This window comes from Geotrypetes seraphini, chromosome 1 (genome assembly GCF_902459505.1).
Source record: "Geotrypetes seraphini chromosome 1, aGeoSer1.1, whole genome shotgun sequence".
Classification (NCBI taxonomy): domain Eukaryota; kingdom Metazoa; phylum Chordata; class Amphibia; order Gymnophiona; family Dermophiidae; genus Geotrypetes; species Geotrypetes seraphini.
Window position 1 is genome coordinate 20,870,155 of NC_047084.1, and position 22,358 is coordinate 20,892,512.

At 40.7% G+C, this 22,358-nt stretch overlaps 1 protein-coding gene across 2 annotated transcripts in view; it reads left to right on the forward strand.

Annotated features, from left to right (window-relative positions):
• Positions 1 to 22,358, forward strand: part of DHFR (dihydrofolate reductase) — a 108,779-nt gene that overhangs the window by 67,915 nt on the left and 18,506 nt on the right. For both annotated transcript variants that reach the window (XM_033929196.1, XM_033929195.1), the window contains exon 5: positions 20,277 to 20,392. In XM_033929196.1, coding sequence (XP_033785087.1) covers positions 20,277 to 20,392 — 116 coding nt within the window. The remainder of the gene's footprint in view (positions 1 to 20,276; positions 20,393 to 22,358) is intronic.

Consider the following 22,358-nt stretch of genomic DNA (forward strand, 5'->3'; position numbering starts at 1 on the left):
ACAGGTGCGCAAATTCACTTTACAGAAGAGCTGTATGGTAAAGTTTGCCTCTTTGTGAATAACACGCCTTGAACTGCAAGGTATAGGCGGAATAGAAATCCGTAATGTAATGTAACACCAGAATCTGCATTAAGGTAAAACACCCCATATGATGCGAATAACATGAGAAGGGATTTTATAAAATTTTAAAATAGTCAAGAATTTGGCAGCTAATATCCTATTGATTAGATGAAATCGGCATTTGTAGTGGTAATCCTTCCCAGTTAGTACTGAATCTTGGGGCAATGTCTCCAATGTGTTACTGAGTCCCATGCACAGGACAACATGCAGAAGCAAGCCTGAGCTGCTTATTTGATTCTTACTGTGTCTCCGTGAAAAAAGGAAGACCTAGAGGTGTCAAAATGCACTTAAAACATCGAAGCAAATATTGAAAATATGATCCTACCTGCTGCTTAATTGCTTTCAATCTTCCTGTCTTTCAGAATGTCCATGTTAGATTCTCTAGTCTAGACATTTTGGAAATAGATTTTCACATCCGGTATTTATATTGCAACCAACATTCTTGAAATTAATAACTTTTCTTATTGAGACTGACATATTTACATGTCTTCCTAAAATTTTTGTAATTGCCACTGTTTTAATTGAAGTAGTAAGGGCTGACAGGTCAGGTTAACTTTGCATTGGCTAGAAGAATGCATCACAGCACATAGTAAACAACTGCTTAGACTGCTTTGTATGAAGAGGCATATTGATTTGACATTTCCTGGAAAAACAGAAAACGAAGGAAAAAGGTTAGTGCATGAGTCAGAAGAAAGCAGTCATAAGCCGTGTAAATATGAAAGGCTGTTGCTCCTTAGCTCCCTTTTTCAAAAGGTGCTTGCTGAGAAAATAACAGGGGGGGGAAGGAGGGGGAGAGGATTTAGAGAAATATACTTTGAAGTGTGTGGGAAGAAAAACAATTAAGTGTTTTGGCATTTCTGTATTGATCATAAGTACATTTTTGGATTTAGAAAAAAATAGAGAGGGAGATAGATAAATATAGGTATAAAGATAGCGGACGCAGGAAATTACCGCATGCTACGCTTCTAGCACTAACGCCAGCTCAATGCTGGCGTTAAGGTCTAGCGCACGCGGCAATGTAGCGCACGCTATTCTACGCGTTAAGGCCCAGTGCACCTTAGTAAAAGGAGCCCTTAGTTTTCAAAGCCAACAAAAAGTGCAATACAATATACATACAAATAATAATAATAATCAAATAAGCACTTAGAATCAATAAGTATTAATACAAAAATAAAACACCCTCTCCTATCCAGCATTTTCCATCAGGGAATAATACCAAACAAAAGATATATTCCCCCCCCCCCTCCCCTGGATGTGTGGGTGCTTAAACAACGGAAAATAATGATAAAGGACAATTATAACGAATCCACAAAAGACATCAATGGACCCCAAACTAATTTGAATGCCCTAGCATGTCAGCATTCATTTTCTCATACTTATAACTTAAGCATAAATTCACCCACCAAAAAAGTTAAACTAAGGCGATCCCAATTTTTCCAGTTGCGAGTAACCATTTGCATGGCTATCCCATAATAAGGGACAGCCGACATTTATATCTATCCAATGAGGGTTTAAGATGCAATGGTATCCCACATATGACTACATCATATGTCAGTGGAATCGATGACTCCATTCTGGTATTAATCTGTCCCCATATTGACTTCCAAAAAAAGTTCAGATCAGAACTGAAATGTCCAGATAAGAATCTGCCGACATAGAGTCTTATGTAAAATTTATGCAGGAATGAACATTAAGTGACGGCTATATGCAACAGCTTTACCCATTTTACAGCTTTTGACATCTGAAATATCAACAGAGGCAACTAGATGGCATACATATATTTGTGCCAGCACTTAAACTTGTATGTTTAACCCCACCATAAATGCTCAGATAATATTTTAGAGGTGGGGGGGAGCTTTGCATGACAGGTATATACGAGAGAGTGATTGCTGAGAGGGACAGTATTTTGCAAAAGGTTAGTGATATTTGGTCTATGATATTTTTGTGGATAAGTAGCTAAGTCTCCAGTTTTTGTAGTTTGACCTTTGTTTTGGTTAATTTAGGGGTTTCTTAGTTCTTTTTTTGTAAAGTTAATAATGTTTGATAACTTTACATTATCAAACTTGGCTTTTCTCTAAAACCTAACACTCCCCCCTCTTCTGACATCCTAGCCCTCTAACATTCTCCTCTGATCATCATCTAGCCCTTCCTTGGAGTTCCTTTCTCATTACAATTCCTGTAAACCGTGCCGAGCTCCACAACTATGGAGATGGTGCGGTATACAAACCCAAGGTTTAGTTTAGTTTAGTTTATCGAACATTAACATTATCAAAATTAACATTATCAATGTTCGATAACAGGAAAAACCCCCAACACCATGGACATACTGTAGTCAGAGTTCACTCAATATTGGCAATGCCTCTTTGCAGATGATACCAAAATCTGCAAGAGTAGACACCCATGACGGTTTGAATAACATAAGGAAGGACATAGCAAATCTTGAGGAATGGTCTGAAATTTGGCAGCTAAGATGTAATGCTAAGAAATACAAGGTCATACATTTAGGCTGCAAAAATCTAAGGGAATGGTACAGTTTAGGGAATGAAGAACTTTTGTGCATAAAAGAGGAGCAGGACTTGGGTGTGATAGTGTGTGATGATTTTAAGGTGGCCAAACGGGTTGAAAAGGCTACAGTAAAAGCTAGGAATTATTAAAAAAGGGATGGTTAACAAGACTAAGAATGTTATAATGCCCCTGCATCGCTCCATGGTACAACCTCATCTGGAGTATTGTGTTCAATTCTGGTCTCCTTATCTCAGGAAAGATATAGTGGTACTATAAAAAGTTCAAAGAGCAACCAAGATGATAAAGGGGATGGAACGTCTCTCATATGAGGAAAGACTAAAAAGGTTAGGGCTCTTCAGCTTGGAAAAGAGACAGCTGAGGGGAGATATGACTAAAGTCTACAAAATCCTGAGTGGAGTAGAACGGGTACAAGTGGATCGATTTTTCACTCCGTCAAAAATTACAAAGACTAAGAGACACTTGATGAAGTTACAGGGAAATTCCTTTTAAAAACCAATAGGAGGAAATTTTTTTCACTTGGAGAATAACTGTCATCTTGACATAGGAACATTGGATCATTTACTGTTTTATTGCCCTAAGCCACTGGTGTTTTGGAAATCGATTTGGGGACATATTACTAATATTTTAGAATCTGAGATTCCTTTAACTTATGAAGTAATAATCTGTGGTACCATTTTGTATATCAAAGACCCCCCTAGATAAGTATAAAAGAAGTCTCTTATTAATTATGACAAGTACAGCTATACAATTGATTACACGTAACTGGAAAAACTGGGATCATCTCAATTTTACATTCTGGTGGGCAAGTTTATATCAAATATATAAATATGAAAAAATGAGAGCTGATCAGTTAGGGAATTTTAAAATCTTTAATCTATTATGGGGTCCATTGACATATTTTGTAGATTTAATATAATTATACATTTGTTGTTAGAAGAATTGCACATTCAGGGAGGGTGGGAGGAATATATAGGTTATAATCAAATATTATTATGGATGGGGCAGGGTGGTTTATAAGTTTAAAATATGTCTAAGTGGATAAATGTGTAATTTTATGTTTAAAATATATAGTGAATTACAGAATTATGATAGATCTATAGATTCTTGAATGATAAAGAATAATTTGGGTGGGAGGGTTATTGGTCTGTAAGAATATTGTAATATTTTAAGTGATGTCTATAGTGTAAATGTTTTATTTATTGTTCTTCACTTATGGAAATTATTTTAAAATGAATAAAGATTATTTTAAAAAAAACTAAGCTCTGGAACACGTTGCCAGAGGTTGTGGTAAGAGCGGATAGCGTAGCTGGTTTTTAGAGAGGTTTGGACAATTTCCTTGAGGAAAAATTTATTATTGAGAAAGACATGAGGGAAGCCACTGCTTGCCCTGGATTGGTAACATGGAATATTGCTACTCCTTAGGTTTTGGTCAGGTACTAGTGACCTGGGTTGGCCACCTTGAGAACGGGCTACTGGGTTTGATGGACCATTGGTCTGACCCAGTAAGGCTATTCTTATCTTCTTATGGTGCATAGGGAGAAGTAAGGCAAGTAAGAAAGATTAATTGTAGTAGTATTGCTACCCCTGTATAAGACTCTGGTGAGACCTCATTTAGAATATTGTGTACAGTTCTGAAGAGCATACCTTCAAAAATATATCAGCAGGATGGAGTCAGTGGTCATAAGGTGTCTTAAAGATCTCAATATGTATACTTTTGAGGTAAGAGCAACAACCCTTTTTGTGAGGCAAGTAAGTAAAAGTAAGAAGAAAAGAAGAGGAGAGAGATGATAGAGACATTTAAATACCTATGTGGCTTAAATGTGCATGAGGCAAATCTCTTTCATTTGAAAGAAAGCTCAGGAATTGAGAGGGTATAGGAAGAAGTTAAGAGGTTATAGGCTCAGGAGTAATCTAAGGAAATAAGTGGTAGATGTGTGGAACAGTCTCCCGGTAAAGCTGGTGGAGACAAAGACTGTGTCTGAATTAAAGAAAGCATGGGATAGGCATGTGGTCTCTCTTAGGGGGGAGAGTAGGTGATAGTGGATGCTACAGAGTGGCAGATTGGATGGACTATTTTGTCTGCCATCATGTTTCTATACTTCTATGTTTTTATGACATCTGTGATATCCTTGGCTATAATCAAGGACTGAAGACTTAATTCTCAAAAACAGCTATGTGAACCCTTGCTGTATCATGAGTACAGAGATCATGATCTATCAAGACAAACATCCTAGCTTATTGTCCAAAATGTAGAGGAATCCAGTGGTGTAGTTTACAGTACTGGATGTAGCAACCACATTGCAGAGGACAGGCAGGGAATTGTTTCGTACATCAGGGTGACATCATCCAATAGAGCCTGAATGTTACTGAGCATTCTGCGTCTTTAATGGCAGCATCGCACCAACACTGATGTGCTGGACTATCAGCCTCTTGTTTTCTTTGACTGTAGTGTCTTCCTCTTGGGGGGGGGTCCCCTGTTTTCTTTATATTTTTCTATAACCTTAACTCCTTTAAATCTCCTTAATATTTTCAGCTGAAGTTGGATATATTTTTGTCAGCTCTCGAGACCCTCTTAGGCCTGAGTATCGGCCGTGTTGTATGAAGCTTTTTCCCTCACCATTGAGTGATTTGATTTTACATCAACATCTTCTCCATTCATATGTCACAGAAAATTACCAGTAGCTTTAAGAGCTGTTTTTGGCACAACAGTCATCTTGGGGGCTGATCCTCATAGCTGTTGTCTGTCTTGCCTGGAACCAGATCATGAGGCCTCTGTGTTCTTTGTTTGTGTATGCAGAAAAGAATCCATAAGGCTAGAGAGGCACAGCATGGGTAACTATTTATACTAAGTCCAGTTGATCGACATTGGCCCCCATGGCTTCTAGAGCTGTGTCTGACAATGGAAGTGCACCAGCATTGAAGAAGTCTCCACCTGCTTCAACACTGGGTACCGAGACTGATCAACATCGGACCCAGCACCGAGGAAGCGTATAGATTCCATGTCCTCTTCGTCCATGCCAAGGGACCCTGACACCAAGCATCAAGCAAAGACTAAGAAGCATTGGCTTTGGTCTATCTTGAAGCATGGTGCCAGGAGCTCCAGGACATTGACATTGCCGGCATCTGAGAAGTATCACCAGGAGGATTTCTCTTCCTGTATTACTGCGGTGCTGACGCATCATTCTCCATGCAGCAAGGGCTCTGCTTTTGATTCAGCACTGGCAAACTCTCAGGCTGTGTCCATCTCGACTCCAGCCCGGCTTTAATTAATGTCTGCCCTTGATGAACAGATCCAAGCATACTTAAAGAGGAGCTTGTAGGCTTTCTGCATTTGAAAAGTGCATAGGCACTGAGGAGGCTTGCACCTGCTGTACCACCACTCCAGTCTGAATTGGAGGCCCATGTCTTGATTTGTATGTTAAAAAAAAAAAAAAAAAAATTCCTGCACTTGGTTTATGGGATCCCTCTGTGAAGCACTTTTTTCCCTGTGTTGAATGTTTTGAACCTTCAAGTAAAAGCTGGATAAGGAGTTTACTCAACATGGAGAGAGATTACCTGAGATTAAATTTACTGAATTAAAAACAGTGAATATTGAACAATTACCTAGGCAAATCTAATTGGTTAAAACTGTACAAAAATAAGGGATTCATTATAAGTTAGAAAACATGGATAATTTCATTTAGAGTGTTAGTGCAAGATTTACTTTCTTTCCACGGGATGTTAAGATGGCTCCTGTTGATGCACTGACGAAATATTTCTCTGAAACCTTGGATACAGCTCTCCCTCCAGATTCGCAGTTTCCCTATTCACAAATTCAATTATTTGCGATTTTTTTTTTTTTTTTTTTCCCCAGGCTGCCCGAACCTCCCCGGTCCTTACCTGGTGGTCTAAAGGTGACGCGGGGCAGGAACAATCTTCCTATGCTACTGCCCCGTGCAGAGCCATCATCAAAATGGCTGCCATGAGTTCCCGTGAGATTACAACGGGAACTCACGTCAGCCATTTTGATGACGGCTTTGCACGGGGCAGGAGCATAGAAAGATCGTTCCTGCCCCGCATCACCGCTAGACCACCAGGTAAGGTCTGGGGACGCAGGTGGGGGTGGGTCAGAGCCAGCCAAAAAAATTATTCTCAATTTTTCCTTATTTGCAGGCTGGCTCTGCACCTAATCCTCGCAAATACAGAGGAAGAGCTATATTCAGTATTTTAAAAAACTTTTGAAAACATCCCTATTTGTGGAAGCTTTTTTTTTTTTAAATGTGAAGCACTGTTTAATAAAGAGCAGTAGATGCAGGATTTTACAGTATATTGAGTTAGTGTTTGTTATTGATTTTATCTGTTTTTATTTATGTATCATTGTAAGCTTCTTTGGTTTTAGGAGGGATATAAGACTGTTAAATAAATATTAGTTGGTCCAAAATTCCACCTATTGTTTGTGCTTATTTTTCTGTGAAACCTCGGGGAACTACATTGGATGTGCCAGATTAGACTGTGGATTTATTGGAAATAATTCGGGGAGCTATGGCTCATTCTGTGAACTTGTGTGCAACGTTTCTAAATAGCATTGCTAGGGATTGGATATGGAAACAGTACTTTCAGGGTAGGGCAAGACAATTCATGAGGATGTTTCTGAAGAGACACAGAAAAGATGTACTGTAGACAGTTTTTACTGCTTTGACCTGGGGGTTCCACAATTAGGTGCTTCTTTCTAACATAACATAACATAACACTCACTTGTATACCGCAGATACCATTAAGTTCTATGCAGTTCACAAAGATTGGTAATACAAATGAATAAACATCCAATATTTAACTTCTGAAAGATTCCTAAAAAGATACGTCTTTAAGGCACGTCGAAATTGTTGATACGAATTTGAGAATATGAATATGTGAGTTAAATCCCTAGTCCATAAGGCTGCCTGAAAAGATAGCAATCGTTCCTGAAATTTCTTATATTTACATCCCTTTACAGAAGGGAATGAAAATAATGAATGAGATTTTCTAGAATGTTTAGAATTTGTAATGAAAAAAAGATTCCATAAGATACTCAGGAATTGAACCTGTTAGTGCCTTAAAACAAATACAGCCGAGCTTAAATTTAGCCCGTGCCTCAACTGGAAGCCAGTGCAGTCGGCGATAAAAATCAGTGACATGGTCATACTTCTTTAAATTAAAAATCAATCTGACTGCTGCATTCTGAATTATTCATTGTCTATGAAGTCTATAATAATTTTCTGTCAAAATATGTGATCTGGATCTCTGGCTATCAGAAGACTCCACAGTAATACTCCTCCCAGGGTAGAGTAGGAGCTTGCCTTTTCTTTGGATCCTCATGTTAAGTCGCATTATTTCCTACGATATTTTGAGTTTTCCGTGGTTTTTCCTCAGCTTTATACTTGAAATGCCCTAATACTGAGAATGCCCTAATACTTTCCCCTCTTTTACAAAGGTGTGCTATGCTTTTTAGCGTGCGCTAAATACGCTTGCATGTTATCATATGGATGCATTAGCGGTTAGCACAAGCGTTGATTTAGCATGCGCTAAACGTGCGCTAAAACGCTTAGCGCACCTTTGTAAAAGGAGGACCCTTGAGTATTTGTTTCTTCTAAAATGGGATCTGACTTTGTGTTTTTAGCCACTCTGTAGTGTTTTCCTAAATCTTTTGCTTTGCTGTACAAGTGTAATTTACTTGCCGCCACTAATAATAATACTGTAATGATAAAAAAAAGATTTTACTGTGGTATTTAGAGAAAGACCTGTTTATTCATGACAATTGGCTGCAGAATGCTAATCAATTCACTAGAGTTTATTTGGCAAGTGAAATGCCAGCTTTTATGAAAATTGAGACAAAGAACCGTGTAAATATTCTGATGGAATCAGTTCTTTTGAGGCAATAGTGAGAGATTGTCTACAGCAGGGATCTCAAAGACCCTCCTTGAGGGCTGCAATCCAGTCAGGTTTTCAGGATTTCCCCAATGAATATGCATTGAAAGCAGTGCATGCACATAGATCTCATGCATATTCATTGGGGAAATCCTGAAAACCTGACTGAATTGCGGCCCTCAAGGAGGGACTTTGAGACCCTGGTGTACAGTCTAGAATATGGAGGGCTTTCTCACAGAGCAAAAAACTTGATTTATGAATTGCAGATACCTCTTTAGAAAAGATAGAACCAGCACATTAACTGTTAAATTTACAATCAATTAAAGCCATACAATAATGTTCCAAATTTACTAAATACATCTAATATAATAAAACGCTAAGCCCACATGCGCACTCTTACCACCGTATTGCCTGATCTGTAGTTCTGTGGTCAGCAGAGTGCGCATGCGCGCTTAAAATGACCCCACGCGCGCAGCAGCAGAACCCAAATAGCTGCCCGGGAAGAGAAGCACTGACCACAAACACTCCTTTGCCGGCTCCCCACTCACTCGGTAACTTTTTTTCACGGTCTGACCCTCCCATCCCTTCCCGACGTCTGACCGGCTCACTTACTCCTTTGCCGCCCCCCCTTCCCTTCCCGCGGTCCCGACTACAAACCTGCCGATTCCAGCAGCGTCTGCAGCACTCTACACACGCTGCTTCGGGGCCTTCTACTGCCCTGATTTGCTCTGCCGCATCTCTGATCATGAAATTAGCGGTTGGATTATAGACTCCCAATTGGCCACTTTTTAGGAAAGTAGATTGGTTACATTTTATACTTAGGGCTTCTTCTACTAAGGTGCGCCAGCGGTTTTAGTGCGCGCGCTAAATGCTAACGTCTCCATAGACCTTGCGTTAGTATTTTTCATTTAGCACGTGGTTTTCACGCTCTAAAAACGCTAGCGCACCTCAGTAAAAGGAGCCCTTAGATTTTTATGCGCCTTTGGATTAAAAATAGGAAGCACTATTTCTTGTTTACTTGGAAAGGTGTTATTTCTTTGAGTAAAAACTTGGGATGACTTTGAAGAGCTCAAACTTTACTAACCAGTTAGTAGTCTGTAGCCTATCATTCAAAATGGCTGCGATACATGAGAGAGAGTGATGAATGTCATGCTAGGTTTTAAAAAGGCTTCCCAGGGTGATCTGGGAAACTATAGATCTGTGAACCTAACATAGGTTCCAGGCAAACTGGCCAAAACTATACTAATAAAAACAAAGCTATTGACCATATAAATCAGTAGTCTTCATTAATTTTCAAGCTGGGGCCACTTTGTATTCTAATGAGCTGAAAGGAGAGCTGCCAAATATCTTTCCTTGCAGAGCCAAGACACAGCTGACTACTATGTGTCAAAGACATCCATCCCCACCAGCCCGCATTCAAACTTCATTGGAGGGTATCCTCAAGGTTGTAAGCATTTAGAAATACATTATCTTCTATTGAAAAATTCCTTGTTCTTCAATCATGTGGCTCTTCCTCCTCATCTACTTTCCCCTTTCTGACATGGATAGAAAGGCAGAGAGGCAGAAAAGAATAAAACAGAAAAACAATGGGGGCCACCCCAGAGGTCTCCAGGGGCCACCATTGGCTCCTGGGACTTGAATTGAAGAACACTGATATAGACATGACTTAATAGGAATAAGTTGACCAGTCTTGCCATACCAATTTATTAGATCTTTTTGAAGGTGTAAGCAAACAAGTGGATAATGGTGAGCAGGTTAATAGTATATTTGAATTTTTAGAAGGCTTTTGATAAGGTCCTCATGAGGGCCTCCTTAGGAAATTATAGAGTGAAAGGCTAGGAGGCAATGCTTTGTAGATTGCAAACTGGCCAAAGAAATGAAATAAAGAGTTAACACTGAATTGTCCAAGAAAGATCACTAATTGAGTGCTCCAGGTGTTTGTATTGGGACCTGTGCTGTGTAACATATTCATAAATGATCTGGTGATAAGAATGAGAAGTGATCAGATTTATGAATGACACAAAATTATTCAAAGCTGTTAAAATGATTGCAGATTGTGTGGGATTTGCAGAAGGATCTTCTGAGACCATCAAAATATTAGATGAAATTGAATGTGGACAAGTGCAAGGTGAAAATAAAATTGTAATTTCATATAGAGAATGCTGGGTTCTGAGTTAGGAGTCTTCATCCTAGAAATTGATCTGGAAGTCATTGTTGATAGCATGTTGTAATTTTCAGCTCTGTGTGCTGCGGCTGCTACATAAGCAAGTAGAATGTTAGGCTTTATCCAAAAAGGGATGGAGAACAAACCGTTATGCTCCTATATAGGTTCATGATGCATCCACAACTTGGGTTGTAGTGCAACTAGAAAAGGTATAGGGAAGGACCACAAAAAATGATAAAGGGATGAAACTACCTTTCTTACGAAAAGAATCTAAAAATGTTACTGCTTTTCAGCTTGGAGGAAAAATCACACAGGTATTATGAGAGAAGTTTATGAAACTAATGACAAGCACACTGAAAGCAATTCATTAAAAGTGGGGTGTTTGGGAGGGGGGTGTTAAACACAGCAAGTAATTAAGCTGTCCCAAAAGAACAGGGATGCTCAAGCCCCATTTTGGACCTTAGAGACCTCAATCTTTTTCTTTGCAAAGAGGAATTCTGGATGCATACACTTCCCTCTATTCTGCCATTCCTAAAGAATGCAGCTGGGATATGTACACTGGATCTCAAGGAAGCTTACATAACTTGATCCATCCTTGTTGCAGAAACAATCTAGGGTTCTTCTTTCACGCTGGACACTATTGATTAGGTCCTCCCTTTCAACTTCCCTTCAGGTCCCTGGGTTTTTCCAAAATACCTAGTGGTGGTGGTTGCTCCACCTCAGCAAGTGTAATATATACAGTAAAATCTTGGAGAGAACGAGAGCCAGAAGGCCTTGAGCATGCGCAGATGCTCAAGGCCCAACCCAGGCAAGAGGCAGGATTTTTCCTTAACTGGCACTGGCACGCAGCTGATGGGGTAAGGAGCTTGTTTTGGTGGGCGGGCGGACGGATCCGCTTCCAGCACGGGGGTGCAATGCGGTTCTCGCGGGGGGCGTTCGCGGGCAAGAGGTGCGATGCCTGTTTGAGAGGGGGGAAGGTGAAGGAGCAGCACTGGTAGCCTCGGGGGGGGGGGGGGAGGAGGTGGAACAAATCAAAGTGAGTTTCCCTTACTTCCAATGGGGAAACTCGCTTTGATATACGAGCAATTTGGTTTACGAGCATGCTTCTGGAACGAATTATGCTCGTAAACCAAGGTTCCACTGTAACTTGGTTTGCAAGTGTTTTGCAAGACAAGCAAAACATTTGATTAAATTTTAACTTGATATACAAGCAAAGTCTTGCAATACGAGTACATACAGTATACACGGGTCACATCATCACAACTGAGCTGATGGTTCTTCTCTTTCTGACGCTGCGGGAGTGTAGTGACTTTTCAAAACGAGCGAAGTCTTGCAATACGAGTACGTATAGTATTTTGTATTAAAGTTTTTGGGTTGTGGAACAAATCTTCTGAGTTTCCATTATTTCTTATGGGGAAATTCGCTTTGATATACGAGTGCTTTGGATTACAAGCATGCTTCTGGAACAAATTATGCTCGCAAACTAAGGTGTTACTGTGTGTATGTATTAGAGAATGACACGGGGAGCGATCCCCGCAGGGAGCCGCGGCGTGGCTGCGGTTTGGCTGCGGGTTATGGTGACTCCAAAGCCAAATCGCCGCAGACACGGGGACAAAAGTTTTCACCGCCCGCAAAAACGGTGAAAAGATTTGTCCCCGCAGGCCAATGTAACCCCTTCTAGGAACCGCTATTTACCTGTGTTTCACCGTGCTCCTCATTTGTCAGATCAACCCTTCCTGCCAATAGAACCCCCCCCCCCCCCCCCCGACGATCGCCGGCAGGAAGGTGCTCAGCCCTTCTTGCCGACAGAACCAGCCCTCCCCAACGATCGCGGCAGGAGGGTACCCATCCCCTCCTGCCTACCCCAACAGCCCCCCCGACGATCGCAGCAGGAGGATATCCAACCCCTCCTGCCAGCTCCCCAACAGCCCCCCTATGATCACTGGTAGGAGGGTGCCCAACCCCTCCTGCCGGCACCCCCAACGGCCCCCTATATCGCCAATAGGAGGGTGCCCAACCCCTCCTGCCGGCCCTCCCCCAACAAACCCCGCCATCCTGAAACACCACCCTTAGTCTTACTTTCCAAGTTGGACCGGACAGCTCCTCGCTCGTCTGGCCAGCAGGCCTGCCTCCGTCCAAATGAGGCGGGCCCGCCCCTCCCCTTCCCTGCCTAACCCACAGGATCCTAGGGCCTGATTGGCCCAAGCACCTAAGGCCCCTCCTATAGCGGGAGTGGCTTTAGGTGCCTAGACCAATCAGGCCCTAGGATCCTGTGGGTTGGGCAGGGTAGGGGCGGGCCCGCCTCATTTGGACGGAGGCAAGCCTGCTGGCCATACGTGTGAGGAGCCGTCCGGTCCAACTTGGAAAGTAAGACTAAGGGGGTTCCGGGGGGGGGGGTCCAGCAGGAGGGGTTGGGTACCCTCCTGCCGGCGATCTTAGGGGAGGCCATTGGGAGGACCGGCAGGAGGGGTCGGGTACCCTTCTGCTGCGATTGTCGGGAGGGCCGTTGGGGGGGGGGTCTACAGGAGGGGTTGGGTGCCCTCCTGCCGTGATCGCTGGGGGGAAGGGAGACTTGCAGCCGTAGCCGCGGTCACTATGCTAATCACGGCAGGGAGATCTTTGCCGCGATTAGGTACAGCGGCCGCGTCTACTTACCATGTAGGCTAACATTGTAAGCATTTAAAGTACATGTCGTGTTTGTTTTTGCATTGCTAGCCCCAGGGGTGGTGGAAGATTAGTGATTGAAAAACTGTATGAAAAATAACTATTTTAAATTTAGTGATCAAAATGTGTCAGTTTTGAGAATTTATATTAATTAATTTTTTCTCTGCGTGTTTTGTTTTTGTATAGTTATTAACTAATATTTAACTAAGTTTTAAAGTTTTAAAGACTGTTTCCTTTATACGTAAATAAAGAAAAGTATATAAAATCGTACCCGTATGAGGCTTTTATGTATGCAGCGGTGACGGTGACGGGGCGGTGAATGGGGTTGCAGTGGCGGTGACGGAGCGGTGAATGGGGTGGCAGGGGCGGTGAAGGGAATGGCGGTGACGGGGCGGTGCAGAGGATGGTGAGACGGGGACGGGGCGGTGACGGGGACCAATTTTTTCACCGTGTCATTCTCTAGTATGTATATATGTATATATATATATATATTTTAGGGTTTTTTTCTACCTCAATGACTGCCTGTTAGCTGCTTCCTCAGAAAGTCTGTCCTTAGGCCTTAGAGATGAAGCAATTCACCTCCTTCATGTTCAACTTTCAGAAATCAGCCTTTTATCCCACAAACAGGATATTTTTGACATGCTAGAAGCCAAAGTTTTTTGTCGATGTACACACTGTAAGCTCTGATGCTTCTTGTCTACAAAATTCCTCAGTGGTCATACCAACTTCTACTTACATATCCAGGGTCTCATGGCTGCTGCTATCATGTAGCTCTTCCTCCTCAAGTAAAGATGTGTTTTAAATAAAGTAGATGTGTTTTAAATACTGTGTATGTTTTCACTGTAAACCACTTTGTATAAAGGAGGATATTAATGAATAAAACAGAAAATGAGAAAACCTTAGAGATCTCAAATTCCACTGAAACCAATACATAACATAGAAAAATGAAGGCAGATAAAAATCATAAGGCCTATCTAGTCTGCCTGTCCATGCCAACTATTATCCCTTCCTTTCCCTTAGAGATCCAATGTTTTTGTCCCAAGCTTTCTTATTGAATTTGAATATAGTTTTCATTTTTTCCACCTCCACCGGGAGACTTACCTTCTTTCTTCCTCTCTCCATCCCTTGCGGTAGCTTTATTCAGGCAGTGATTGATATTTGGTCTGAACCTGATTATAGATGTGTTTTTATTATACTGGAATATTGATCTTTCCAGACAACAGATGCTTCCAATACTAGGCGTGACATATAGCTAAGTTCACGCAGGGATATGGTTAAATTTTTTTTTTTTTTTTAAATTTGCATCGGAGAGAAATTTTATGCCCAGCTTCTCTGAAAATGAGACTCACTGTCCGAGACAGGTCATAAAGAAAATCAGCCAGAAGCTTCAGCATTAATGGGGTTATCAAGAATCTTCAGTGATGAGGGGGGGGGGTCACACTGGACAACCCAGTTTGTGGCCTGTGTGAGCATCATTGAGATGAATGCACTATCAACTTGCTAATAATTTCCAAGGAACTCTCCTGTCCTGTTACTTGCAGAAGGGTCTTGCTTTTTTGTGACTGCACTTTAGGGGAAGGTGCAGCCAAAAAAAAAAAAAAAAGGGAACAGATTTGAAGGACAGAGTCAGCCAGTCTGTATACAGAGGAAGTTCTGTGTTCATCCTGACAGATTAAGAGCAAACTGTCTTGCTGAAACCTCCAAGGCAAAGAGAGTCAGTTTCCTCTTGTTCAGGAAGAAATGAATGTACACTACTTTCACCACATTGGGACATGGTGACCACCAATGATAGCTAGGCAAACAGTGAGGATTGAAGTCCTGGATGTTTGTCCCATTGTGGGCAGGGCTGAGCCTCAACAATGTGAAACATGAAGGAAAAAATAAGCTGGGGGGGTTTCTTTCAAATAAAGAAGCAAAAATTTAAAGACCCCCCCCCCCCCAGCAAACAACAACATTGGAAGATGTAAAGCTAGAAATACCTCAAAAATATTGGGGATAAAGGAATTTGAAGGTAGAGATTAACCTCCCCTCCCCCCCTTTTTACAAAACCATGGCGGTAACAGCTCCGATGTTCATAGGAATTCTATGAGCGTCGGAGCTCTTACCGCTGCGGCTGGCACTAAAAACCATACTACGGTTTTGTGAAGGGGGAGGTTAAGTTTCCTAAATAGTTGGATGAAAGTGTATGTGTTATTGTAATCCTTATGGTCTGAAAAAGGTAAATTTGTGGAGGTGCCAAATGCAAAGGAATGTACACTAGTGTCTACCAGAAACCAAACCCTGAAGTATAGAAATTGAAAAAGCTTTTGCCCTCCTCCTCATTTCCTCTGTTATTGCATATATGCTAAATGGTTTATGATCTGTAGATGAAATGTAATATTAAACAAATGAAACCTTAATAAATACACAACGCTGTTGCTTTTAAATTATTACTTCATTTAGCTAAAGAACAAAGTATCCAACTCCCATATCACCCATATGAAAAAGTAACTACTCCTTAAACTTAATAACTGGTTGCACAACTTTAGCTGAAGTAATTGCAACCAAATGCTTCCTATAATTCAATATTAGTCTTTCACATCACTGCTGGGGAATTTTAGGGCTCCTTTTACTAAGCTGCGTTAGAGCATTAACGCACAGAATAGTGCGCGCTACACACTATCGCCAGCATTGAGCTGGCGTTAGTTCTAGCCGCGTAGTGTGGGGTTTGCGCGCACTAATCTGCGTGCGCTAAAAACGCTAGCGCACCTTAGTAAAACCAGCCCTTCGTCTATTCTTTGCAGAACTGCTTTAATTCAGACACATTTGTAGATTTTTATGCATGTACTACTTGTTTCAGGTCCTTTCACAGCATCTCTATTGAGTTTAAGACTTTGACAAGGCTAATTCAAAACTTTAATTTTGCTTTCTTCTGATATTCAAATGCAGATTGACTTTTGTGTTTTTAATCGTTGTCTTGCTGCATAATCCAATTATGCTTGAGTTTCAGCTCATGGGCAGACAACTGACTAGACATTCTGCTTAAGAATTTTCTGGTTCAATAATGGCAAGTTTTCCATGTTCTGAGGCAACAAATCATCCCCACACAATCACACTACCACCAACACCATGCCTGATATTCTTACTGTATTTGCTTTATGCTCTAGTAAAGGGGTGCCCAATAGGTCGATCTCGATCAACCGGTAGATCGCCAAGGCAAAGTGAGTCAATCGCGGAGCCCATCCCGGGCTCCGTGATAGACTCACTTTGCCTTGGCGATATACCGGGCCAATCAGCCTTCCTCTCCCTGACGTCAATTCTGCTGTCGGAGAGGAAGTTCAGGCCAGCCAATCGCTGCCTGGCAGGGCTGGAACTTCCTCTCTGACGGCAGAATTGATGTCGGGGAGAGGAATGCTCGTCGGCCCGATGCAGGGAAGCAAGGAGAGCTTGGGGCGGTGGCGGCTTGGGGGCCTGTTCCCCGATGGTGGCAGCAGTGGTTTGGTGGAGGACAGGGAGAAAGAAAGAAAGGGGGCAGGCAGGGAGAAAGAAGGGAAACAGAAAAAAAGAATGGGGGCATGAAGAGAGAAAAAAAAAAAGGGAGGTAGGGAGAAAGAAATGGCAGGGAGAGAGGAAGAAAAAGTTGGGGGAGGGAATGAGGTCTGGAGGAGAGGAAGCATACAGGCTGAAAGAAGGGAAGAAAGATTGGATGCACAGTCAGAAGAAGAAAGTGCAACCAGAGACTCATGAAATCACCAGACACCAAAGGTAGGAAAAATGATTTTATTTTCAATTTAGTTAACAAACTGTGTCCGTTTTGAGAATTTATATCTGCTGTCTATATTTTACACTATGGGCCCCCCTTTCACTAAACCACAATAGCGGTTTTTAGCGCAGGGAGCCTATGAGGGTTGAGAGCAGCGCAGGGCATTCAACGCAGCTCCCTGCGCTAAAAACTACTATTGTGGTTTAGTAAAAAGGGAGGGGGTATATTTGTCTATTTTTGGGTTTTTTTGTTGTTGTTTTTTTAAATCTTTATTCATTTTTAAACTTATAATAAGTGTGATAACATATCCATACAAATAACCATAAATATATCACTTAATAATCAACAATGATACATATAATATTCTCTTATCTCCCCCCTCCCCACCCTTATCTATCATATAATCAATACTTATACAACATGTAACAATAAAAATACCCTCCCTCCCACCCCATAATTGAACTTGTAAATTTAAGGGAAACAAGATTTTTCTAATCATTACAATACTTTGTCTATTTTTGTATGGTTGTTACTGAGGTGATAGTGCATAGAGTCATCTGCCTTGACCTCTTTGAAAAAACCCCGGAATAGGAATGATAATTAATATTTTCTCTGCCGTACAGTGTGCTTTGTGGGGTTTTTTTTTTTTAATTTTATTGTTGATAGATCATTTTGACTTGGTCATTTTAAAAGTAGCTCGCAAGCCCAAAAAGTGTGGGCACCCCTGCTCTAGTACCTCCCAAAACACACCAAGACCACACCCCCTTTGCTAGATGCATGTTTTTGAGTTTGACTAGTATATAATGGCTTTCAAAAATCAGGATTTAGACATGTCTAGAATGTGAATACAGCTTTTCAAATGATAGCCTCATTGTTACAACTGTTAGCACTCAGTGATAGTCCTGGGAGTCTGTTTTCTAAAGGCACATAGACTGTTTCAAATTACAAACTGTCTGGCCCACTTTACTTTTTATTTTTAGTGATGAATCATTGTTTTCTTTTGTGAATTTTCATACAATGCATTTATTTTCAATGCAGGTTTATGGTGAATGTGTTTTATTTCTTAATGCTATTAAAGTTTTTTTTTAGAGTGCTTTTTTGGACATTTCATACAAGCTGCTTTTTAGTCACATTTACCCTTTTGGGGATAATTTTATAAAGGTTTTTCTACATGTAAAGCATAAAATTATCATTTATTATAAACTTTTGTCACCTTATAGGCATGAAAAAGTATCCATGTCAAAATACTGTTTCTTCTTTAACTGTGGGCTTTGCATAGACATTCCTGGCAGCATAGTTTGCACAGCACAGAGGCATATTTTATAAAATGTATGGGTACATACTTAGAATATGTGCTCAGGTTTGCAGCATCTTTGGAACAAGTGTAAACTTGTCAGTTTGATTTTGTGCACTGTTAAGGCTACGCCTGGAAGCTTATTTTATAAGGACACCTAGGCACTTTTTTGGACTTTGCACTTTGGTGCCTTGTATAAAATTATCCTCTTGGGGGTATTTCTGTAACAGTATACCTGTAAAATATTTGGAGCCTTTTCTATAAAGAAAAGTGTGTACTAACTTCATAGAATACTATAAAGAGCATAACAGGGCAAATGTATATGTATGTTTTAGGCACAATCACATATATCTGCCTTAGAATTACATTTACACAGGTCACTGCCAGCATATACGCCCATCTTTAAATTACGATACATGTTCTTGCGTTTTGGTGCCCGTTTATTGACCAGTGTGAAACCAGAATATCAGTACTTGTATGCACATGTGCACATATTATGGTCCTTTATATTGATTCTTGACATCTAAAAACAGGTGTACTGTTATAGAATTATAGAGTAATCAAAAATAGAGAAAATCTTCCCACTCACAAAATAGAGACAATCTAAATAACAATTAGTGGTGATAAAAAACCCACATTCTTATTAAACAGGAGGAAAATGCCTCAGAAATCCCTGTGCATAGCTCACTTTGTTTGTCTCGTGTTCTACTTAGGAACTGAATTATATTCATCGGCAAAAAAATAAAAATAAAAAAAACCCTCCTGGCAATTCTAAACAGTGCTTATTACATTACATTACATTAGGGATTTCTATTCCGCCATTACCTTTCAGTTCAAGGCGGATTACAAAAGAATTATCCAAGATGTATTACAACAAGAACTTACAAAAAAAAAAAAAAAAATTGGTCATTTTCAAAAAGAGTAAGAAATGGGTAAGGTTATTTGTTTGGGGTAGTTGGCTTTAGTGAGAGGTGGAGTTTGAGACTTGCGGTATTATTTCTTTTTTCAGAGTTTTCTTCATCAAAACACTTCTCATTCACTCTTCAGGACCATCAGAGGTGACACTCAAAGCAATGTCAATGGGAGTAGATTTCACCATATATCTTCATCAGTCCAGAGTAATATTTTTTTTCTATAAACTTTTTTTCCAACAGTGAACTTTTCAAACATTAAAAGCCAAAGCACTTATCTGTATTCTTATTGGGGGAGTTAACTCTGCTGGCACGAATCCATATTTTTCCAGTACTGGCTGTTTTAAGGCAATCTGCCCCCTGTGTAGTAATCTTCCTTCCGGTATTTTGTATTAGTTCTCGTTATAGCTTATTCCTGAGATTTTTTTTCTAACTAGGTGCCTAGAATTGTACTCTTAATTCTAAACAGTGTACATATATATTCACCTTGCTGGCTAAGTCCCTTAGTAAATGCGTGGAACAGTCTCCCGGAAGAGGTGGTGGAGACAGAGACTATGTCTGAATTCAAGAAAGCCTTGGATATGGGCTCATGGGATCTTTTAGATTGAGGAATAGATAATGGTTACTACGGATGGACAGACTGAATGGGCCATTTGGCCTTTATCTGCCATCATATTTCTATGAGACAAACGAAGTAAACTATGCACACGGATTTCTGAGGCATTTTTTTCCTGTTTAATAAAAATGTGTTTTTCTCTCACCACTGACTGTTATAGAATTACCTTTTTTTGTGGCCCAAAAAATACTTATGTCTGAGCTTTCTCATTAAAGATAACCCAAGAATTCAGCAGTATATAATTGTACCTCAGTTGGCTGCTACAGTATGTAGCGTTAAGTTCATCACTGTTAAAATCAGAGTGACTCCTAATATATTAGATTGGCCTACAATCGTCTGACTTTTTTGCCTCACAGGAGCTAATGGAGAAACCAGTTCATCAGAGACTCTTCGTGACCAGAATCTTGCAGGAATTTGATTGTGATACGTTTTTACCAGAAATTAATGGAGATACTTACAGCCTACTTCCAGAGTAAGTATGGAACTCTAACAAGTGTTAAGTGCTCCTCTACGGTTTGCCCTCAGCAGTAAAATAATAGATTACTGAATGACTTTGGTTGTTTTTACATGGAAAAATCAAGCTTTGGTTTTCAATCTAAACCAGGGGTGTCAAAGTCCCTCCTTGAGGGCCGCAATCCAGTCGGGTTTTCAGGATTTCCCCAATGATTATGCATGAGATCTATGTGCATGCACTGATTTCAATGCATATTCATTGGGGAAATCCTGAAAACCCGACTGGATTGCGGCCCTCAAGGAGGGACTTTGAGATCCCTGATCTAAACCATGCTTGGAGTTAAGAATAATATTACTGTTTTGTACATAACCTATTAGCTGCTGAATAAAGAAGTTAGTATTAGTATTATTTTATCACTTTTTAACTTACCTACCTCCCCTCATTGATGTTATTTCCTTTTTTCTCTTTTCTTTAATTAATGGAGTTCTCCCCCCTTTCCTCTTGTTTGTTTTAAATCCCATCCCAGTATGTAAATGGTTTTGTACTAAGTCATGTTTGTTTTAATATTAATTCCCCCATTTATTTTAATGTACAATGCTTTGTATTCTATGTTTAGCGTTCAATCAAATTTTAATAAACTATGAAATTATTTACTACACAAAATGCTATATTAGAAAGATTGGTAAATTAGGCATATATGGCACATATACTGCATGCACCCAATTATAGAATTGCCATTAAAATACTTCAATGTCAATCATAGCCTTTGAATATGGACCTGGGTATTTTCTTTGTTTCCCTTGACTTTTCACTTTAAGAGTAGACACAAATCTTCATGACAAAAGGCTTAAATTTATATAATTCAATTGATTTGGAATGAACTATTTTTTGGTACAGCTATTCTCCATTGATGAGCACAAGTGAATTAGGCATACTGAGTAGGCAATGTTATTTGCTGGTGCTCAGAACTAGTCCTTTTACAAAAAAGAGCACCATGGGGGGGGTCTCAAGAACCATGAGCATATTATATTCCGCCTTCCAACGCCAAAAGGAGGGGGAGCTATCAGCAAGCCAGGCTTGCAGTACACATTTCCTTAGCAATAGCAGCAGATGAATCCAAAGACCAATGGGGGATAGCCCACATCTACCAGCAGGTGGAGATAGAGAAACCGATTAACAGGTGGTCCTATTGGTTGGCACTCCTCCTGTATCTCCAGTATGCTCTATTTCCCAGCAGGTGATGGTCGCTATTCAACTAGCTCCTGGATTCTGGCTGTGACTGGAAACTTATTTCTCCTGTTGAGATTTTCTCTTCATTGAGTTATCAGTGCTAGTTCTCCTGTTGAGGTTTCCTCTTCATTGAGACAGGGGTGTCTGGCTGAACGGTGCCGGCTTTAGGGGTTACACCTGAGCCCCCCTAGGTCCCTGCCTCACCCTCCCTCCAATGATAGAGGGTCTGACTGGGTCTCTATATGTATGTATATTTTTCTTCTTTCCCTTAATTTAAAAAAAAAAAAAAAAGAGACCACAGGGAATATATACAATGTCTGCCCTGCTAGTGTTGAGCAACCAGCAATAACCAGCTTCAACCGGCTCTTCCTGTCTTCTGCAAGCCCTGACTCAGAGTTTATTGTGAGTATGTTTTGGTTAGGCTTCTTGTTAGCAATTTTATTTCTAATGTTGTGAGGCCGGGTTTTGGGTGGTGTTCAATGCCTAACTCCTTTTGGCACAGGAGTGTCTGTTGGCTGTGGGGAGCTTCGGATATGTGTTTACCGGAGCATGAAGGAGCGGTTATTTCCCGCGCGCAGAAACCGTGTGCTTCTTTCTTACGCTGTCGGCAGTGCTGCAGTGTTCAAGCACTTTTTCCCCCGAGCTGTTTTTTACTTCACTTTTGCGGCAGCCTAGGTTGGCAGGGCAGTGCATGTTTGCTGATGGAGCTCTGGGTTTGTATTTACCGTAACATGGAAGGAACGGTTATTTCCCC